General features: G+C 46.7%; 1 protein-coding gene across 1 annotated transcript in view; it reads left to right on the top strand.

Annotated features, from left to right (window-relative positions):
- Positions 1-600: 600 nt before the first annotated feature.
- hs3st3l (heparan sulfate (glucosamine) 3-O-sulfotransferase 3-like) overlaps positions 601-7084 on the top strand; it is a 14152-nt gene continuing 7668 nt past the window's right edge. The window contains exon 1 of the mRNA XM_061027686.1: positions 601-1411. Coding sequence (XP_060883669.1) covers positions 930-1411 — 482 coding nt within the window. The 5' untranslated portion in view covers positions 601-929. The remainder of the gene's footprint in view (positions 1412-7084) is intronic.

The raw sequence follows: 7084 nt of genomic DNA, 5'->3' as shown, positions 1-7084 counted from the left end.
ATCAGACCTATTTGTTTTTTTTAACCAGGCTGTAAACATGTTAATCTCTGCTGTAAAAACAGGCTTTTAGAATGGGTGTGTATGTGACTTCCTGTGTTTCTGCAGCCAGCCTCTAGTGGACACTCAAAGAACTGCAGTCAACATGTGACTTCTTTTATATTTTGTTCTGATTTAGCATCACATGCACATTTTCAATCTGATCCTTCTTTATTTTTTACAAAGTTGTTTTAAGCAGAAGTTGCTCTGTCTTTGTGGCTCAACTTTCAGAAGTCATCAGCATGTTGGAGATCTGTCAGTGTGGCCTCATCAATTTATAACATGTCAGATTTGATGGTATGGCACATGGCTGCAGATAAACTGAACCAATGTGAGACAGACTCTCCATCAGTCAATCACATTAAATGTGATAATTACATATAGGCTATGAGACATTCAGGTTCAAACCGATAAATAAAACAGGACTCAAAGTCGCCTCAGGACATCAACCTCCAACCTGAGAGAGAGAGAGAGAGAGAGAGAGAGAGAGAGAGAGAGAGAGAGAGAGAGAGAGAGAGAGAGAGCCCTAAACGCACCACCCCCCGGGCTGAGCCGGGATGGAGGCGCGCTAATCCCGTGGAGTGGCGAGAGAGAGAGAGATCCGATCCGCAGCAGCGCGAGCTCTGATATTAGACCTTTCTTTCCCCTCGGTGCATGCAGGGAGAGTAAGTGGGCTCACACTCTGGATGTCACGCAAACACTCTGGTTATCTGGGTTTGATTGACAGGCGGGTTTGGGGGCTCACTGCGCTCCACGCGCACCATGAGGAGGAGGAGGACGGCAGCGCGCGCTGAGGATCACTCTGAGAGCTCGCGCTGTGTTGGAGTATGACGGAGGGATGTGAGCGGAACTTGTGGAAGAATGGCAGCTCACCTGACGAGGATCTGTGAGGGATGGCAGTTCTTCATCACCACCACCACCACCACCATCATCATCACCCCGGGAGCGCGGACCTGCGCCGGCTCTTCCACCGGCTCACGATCGCGTCTTCTCTGAGCGTGCTCTGCTTCTCTCTGGTCTACCTGCTCACCGGCTGCTGCGAGTCCGAGTTCACCGAGACACCTGACATCAAGCAGCCCGCGCGCGAGTTTCTCGTGTCCGGTTCGGGATGGCCCGACGACAGAAACGGAAGCAGGGAGGCGACCATGGCTCCCGTAGAGCGCGCGTTCAGCGGTCCTCCCGGGCTGGAGGCGAACAGCTCGGGGAAGGAGTGGACAGCCACGCGCAGGTTACCACAGGCTCTCATCATAGGGGTTAAAAAAGGAGGCACGAGGGCTTTGCTGGAGTTTCTGCGGCTCCACCCGGACATCAGGGCCCTCGGGTCCGAGCCGCACTTCTTCGACCGGCATTACGCACGAGGGCTGGACTGGTACAGGTACGCACACTTTACGCAGAGTCACTGAATCCACCACCGAGGGTCTACTTCAGTCCCTCTTTATTCATTATTTTCTTCTCTAAACATAAAGTTCTGCATTTATGTCAGAATCTACATTCTGTTGAAAGTAGTCCACTTCAAAACCCCAGAGGCTGTGTGTGTGTGTGTGTGTGTGTGTGTGTGTGTGTGTGTGTGTGTGTGTGTGCAGTATAAAGTTTGTGTATCATTTTAATCCCAGTCAGAGAGCCAAGTATGAAGAAATGAATCATTTTGTGCTGTTTGCATACTCGAACATAACCACAGCTATCCTGCTGAGGTTTAGGTGACAGTCTAAGAGACTTTGCCATCTGGCTATGCCAATCTGTGCATGTGTGTGTGTGTGTGTGTGTGTGTGTGTGTGTGTGTGTGTGTGTGTGTACACAGTAGGGAGGCCTTGCAATGAGAGTTCTCACAGAGCAGCAGAGTAATCATCTCTCGAGCTGCAGCCAGATGTTACTGTTGTCATGTGGCTTTGTTCACAGCCTGCTGGTGAAAACTTGGAAACACTCGGAGCTCAAACACATGAGAGGGAGACGCGAGTCACTCAGACTGCTCGAGGAAACATAAAGGTTTGAAACAGACGCGGGGTTTCAGATTTTCGGGGGTTCTCTTAGCTTTTTTTCTGACACTGTGAGCAGGACATGCGTGAACCTACAGACCCACAAACTGCTCCAAATATTCCAGATTAAAAATGCATCCAAATCTGTGCTGTGTGGCGTGCTGTTAGCCAGCTTACCGTTTATGACGGGGGCTCAATAGTGCCATTGGCTCGGCAGTGGTAGCTCTTTGGCTTGTCTCTTTGACTCATGACAGAGATTCAGAGGAAGAAGGATTTTTGTTTCTGTGTCGGTTTGAACACAAAACCCCCGAGCTGCATGGTGCAAACTGTGCCAGAGGATCTCTGAAATCTGGAGGAGACAGTGTGTGTGTGTGTGTGTGTGTGTGTCACACACCAGGTGATGTAAATGTGACACCAGATTGTCACGTTCGCCCCCCCTCCCCCCCCTCCTCGGGGCCAGATGGGGCTCGCTGCTTGTCGAGCCACTTGACATCGCTGTCACTTGTGTCAGTGACCTCTGACTGCAGGTCGGTGTACGCTGCGAGTTAATGATGTGTTCACACACTTCATAACAAACAGCACACACACACACTGACAGAGGAAGTGCGTCTTTGTCTGAGTGCTGAAACAGGAAGTGTACATACCTCCTAATGCTACAAACTATTTCTCGTATCCTAGAGGATAACTCTGGTTTGTTGTCCGATATTTTTGTAGTTTTGTTTTTAGTTTTGGTAACTTGTTCTCACTTAAGTCACTGGTGACATCCGGTATTTGAACCAAAACATCATGGAGGCTTCAACAAAGTCTGACAGGACAAAGAAAACATATAAAGACAATAAAGGCGGCAGCCGCTCATGAAGTCTGGTAACTCCTCCAGGTCAGGAAATCATGACATTTAGAAATAATTAATTCTGATAAAAGTTCAGCTCAGAGCATTGTGATGTGACGCTTTTCTGTCCCTCATGACGTGTTGTAGATTCTCAGCCAGGTTACTATTCCACCGAATAAGGACGTTAACACCAGGAAATGTTCACAATTATCACTCATTGCACAGGAACAACAGGATGCAGTTTAACTCAGACCAGTTAACTCACCAGTTAAGGACGCACAACCAAAGCTCACGATTTATGAGCTGACATAAATACGACCTGATAATCGAGCACTATCTGAGAGCTGACAACGAACGAGTGGAATCAGGATGGAGTGTTGATAATAGTCAATAACATTTTCTTTGAACTCCCACAGACAGAGCTGAAGTCAAATCTGTGTGTGTTTCGTGTTTCAAATAAAAGCCCTGAACTTGGAGTATCAGCCGGAGCAATTGATCGCCCGATGGAGCTGAAGTTTAGCGAACTTCAAAACTCAGTTGTGCGACTCAAAAAAGTGTCGTCCTAAAGCTGGGGAGCTGATCTCGGAGTAGTTTCTGTTAACCCACTCACTCCTGAAATATGTTCACAAACAATGCTTTGTAGTTTTAAATTAGAAATCTGTAACTGTGACACTTAGTGTTTAAAATGGGTACTGCAGTCTAAATTCTAAACATTGTAGAGCCTCTAGAGCCGATGCTCATGCGGGTTGCCATGTGGTGGACACTGAAGCTTCAGTGTTTATCCAGCTCTGCATCGGTCTGTAAACCTTTCTGTGTTCTAACCTCTCTCCATTTTTCAAAAGCATCTCCAATATTGATCCTAGTTTGAGCACGTTTCTGCTCGTGGAGCTTATTAGAAACATGCAGAGGCTTTTTAGGTCGGGTACAATCACTTCCATCTGAAACAGTTCTCTTGCCCGCTTCCATCACTGCAACACCTGTTGGTTTGACCTGATAACTGGAATCATATCTGGCAAACCGAGGGGCATCCAAAACGGCCGTGTGGGGGTGTCTTAAAACAGCCTACCTTCTCTGGTCCAAACAAATCCGGAGCATTCAGGAGCAGAATCTAAAGTTAGAAGGAGGACATACTGGCTGCTGCATTGTTGTCAGAGAAGTCAGCACTTCAACATAGCATGTTTCCTTAATGTCTGATCATATAGGAAGGTCACACTACAGGAGAATCTGGCAACATCATCGCTGGAACCATCAGACTACCTGATGTTATTTAAAAAAAACTATTTTCCCCGTTTACACATAAACACCTTAAACAGACTTTCTGAACATCTTCACCCTGGAAGGAGTTTTACTAAAGGTTCGACGTTTGTGACCTAACACTCTGACCTGAGTACAAAAGGTCAAAACGCACAGAAACAAGCTACCTTTGAAGAAAAATACCTGCCGACGTGTGGACGAGGTCTTAATACAGGGGGCAATCAAACACAGGTGAGGACAATGAGGGCGATCAAAAAGGGAGGAAGTGACACATATAATCAAACAGCTGGTCTATAATAACATCCATTAACACTGAAGCTTTCCAGTCTGTGCACATGAGGTTAAATATAGTGAGGCTGAGCCAACCCTGCATTTCTGTGCAGATGCTTTCATGCACAATAAAAGAGGAGCAGACACACCATCCACACATTCACTCTTCCTCCTCCTCCTCTTCCTCCTCATCATTCTCCTCTTCCTCTTCTTCCTCTTCTCTTTCAGTGTAAAATAACTTTTAGCTTCAGCAGGGTGATGGAGATCAGACCCTGCAAAGATCTCTAATGGTGTGCAGAGATTGGATGTGAAGGAGCGCTGCGATGGGATGGACTGGAAGTTTCTACCTCGCTGTGCGTGTGTGCATGTGTTTTGCGTCGGTGTGTGTGTGTGTGTGGGGGATCGATAGCTCTATCTCCTGGCTCTGACCTTGGGTTGACTCCAGCATTAGAGCGGTTAGCGCTGGTCAGCTCAGCTTCTGTTACAATTAGCAGGAAGCTTTATCCTTCGTCTGAATAATCCCCACGCTCAGGCTCACAGGGCTCAGGTTACACACCGCGCTCTCTCTCTCTCTCTCTCTCGTTCTCTCTCTCGGAGGGATCCATTAAAACTCACCCCTCTGTCCCGGTGATGGTTTCCTGCTGAAAGATGACATGACAGGAGGACGGGGGAAGAAGAGGGGGAGATAAATAAAAGGGTGAGGAGATAAGGCTGGAGGTCAAGAGGTGATCGGTGTTACAACAACCTGACACATCTCTGCTGACCTCCGCTTCAACCCCAGGGACCGTCACCAGAGCTGTGTGTGTGTGTGTGTGTGTGTGTGTGTGTTTTTCAGGTCCGCTCCTGAAGACGTAGAGTCAGGTTGTGTTTTCTTCTGGAGGTAAAGGGAGATTTATCGACATTTATTATTGACTGTGATTTACTGGCACAGCTTGAACCTGATAGGCTGCATCGTCAGCATTTGCTTTTCCTGTTGGTTTCCAAGAATTCCTCAAAAAAAAATGTTTTCAAACAAAAGCAGTGAAACTTTTATTAGAGTCTGGGCTGGGACAGTTGTCCCGCCTTATCTGCACTTTTTAACATCATTCTGTCGCGGTCAAAAAACAAGGCTTACTTCTTGAAACGTCCAACTAAAAATAATCACAGGTAGACACGAGGAAAAAAACTGACATCTGAAGTGGGGAAAACGTAACAATGATCAGACACAGAGAGGAAGAAACACAGAGACTAAATAGACACAGGGGTAATCAGACACAGGTGAGACTAATAACACAGGTGAAGACAACGAGGGAAACACACAGCGAGGCAGAGAGTCATGGAATGGACCTTTGATTAAACACAATTTATGAATAACGCTGAACCTCTCGTTAGAGGGGCGCCAGGTCGACTTCTGGAAAACATTTCTGATTGCACATAAGTCGTAAAAATGATATTTCTGGGAGACGGAGCGTAAACATTAAGGTTTTAGAGTTTTATTTATTGAGACGCTTTTTGTTTCTGCATTCTGGCAGCAATAAAATCAACCAGTGATGACACACAGAGCACATCGAGAAAAGAGAGCCAGAGACACAGAGACCCAGTTTTCGTCTGAAGAGAAAAGGAGAGGTTGGTAGGTATAAAGCAAAGAGGCGAGGAGGGATTCTAACCCCACGCCCGCTGCGATGAGGACTATAACCTCTGTGCATTTGGCGCCACAGACTCTAAAGAGTTTTAGCAGCAGTCCTCGGGTTAAGGAATGCACGTTGAAGGATTTTTAAATGTCTTCCAGATATTTCAAGCTGTCGTCTACAACCTGAAGTATCTTGTTTCCTTGTTTTTTTCTTTACGTGACGTCTCCACTGTGACCAATTGTAGTTTACTTATCCACCTAGCTTCATGCATCGCGTTTGCTGTCGTCGCCATGGTTACAGTCTGTTCATCGTCCCGCTTCAGTCAGCTGGAATGGAAGTGACCGGCGCGGTGGAGGGTCGCAGTGTTCTCACTGGAACGACAAACTCACTGCAGAGGAGAGAGAGCAGGTTTTAAAATGTGACAGCAGCCTCCTGGTGGGCGTGTCTTTGAAAGAGCTGCCGGAGTGGGCGTGTCCTGCAGCTTTGCTACGTGCTTTGCTCTGATACGTCGACAGAACAAGATGTCTGAAGTTCTGAACAAGTCTCGGCAAGTTCTCGTAACGTCTCGTTCAGAGCAGCAGGAAATCACGTCCGGGGATTACGTCGACAACTGTCGTGTATCTTTTGTTTAAAAAAACGTTGCCGAGGTTTAGTTTGGACATCCAACATTGTAACGTTGGAACAGACCTCTAAAGAGGGTCAAAATGCAGACAGGTAGTTAGCATGAGGCGTTAGCGTTTGCATCTTAGAGGTGCAGATAAAATCCATGTGTTCTTCTATGTTGGAGCTTTGTTTTTCTCTTCTGTTGTTTTCTGAAGTTTCTGTTCAGCACCGAGTTTCCAGGTGAAAATGATCCGCTCCAAATCCGTTATTTGTTTGTTTGTTGTTATTTATGCTTTGTTCAGATTTCTGTGTTCTTGTGGAGCTTTGAGAGTTTGTTACGCCTAGATTAGTCAAAGCGTCTTTCTTCTTTAAGAACCTTCAAGCCGTCAGTCGGTGAGTAACGAGATGATCGTCTGAAACCTTCTGTTCAGACTCGTCTGCTTCGACTCATTTGCAATTCAAAGTGACCTCGTTAAGGGCGGATTTTCAATTCATACCCATGCATTGGA

This window comes from Labrus mixtus, chromosome 21 (genome assembly GCF_963584025.1).
Source record: "Labrus mixtus chromosome 21, fLabMix1.1, whole genome shotgun sequence".
NCBI lineage: Eukaryota > Metazoa > Chordata > Actinopteri > Labriformes > Labridae > Labrus > Labrus mixtus.
The sequence above is the reverse complement of the archived record's forward strand: the minus strand, read 5'-3'. Positions and strand labels throughout refer to the sequence as shown.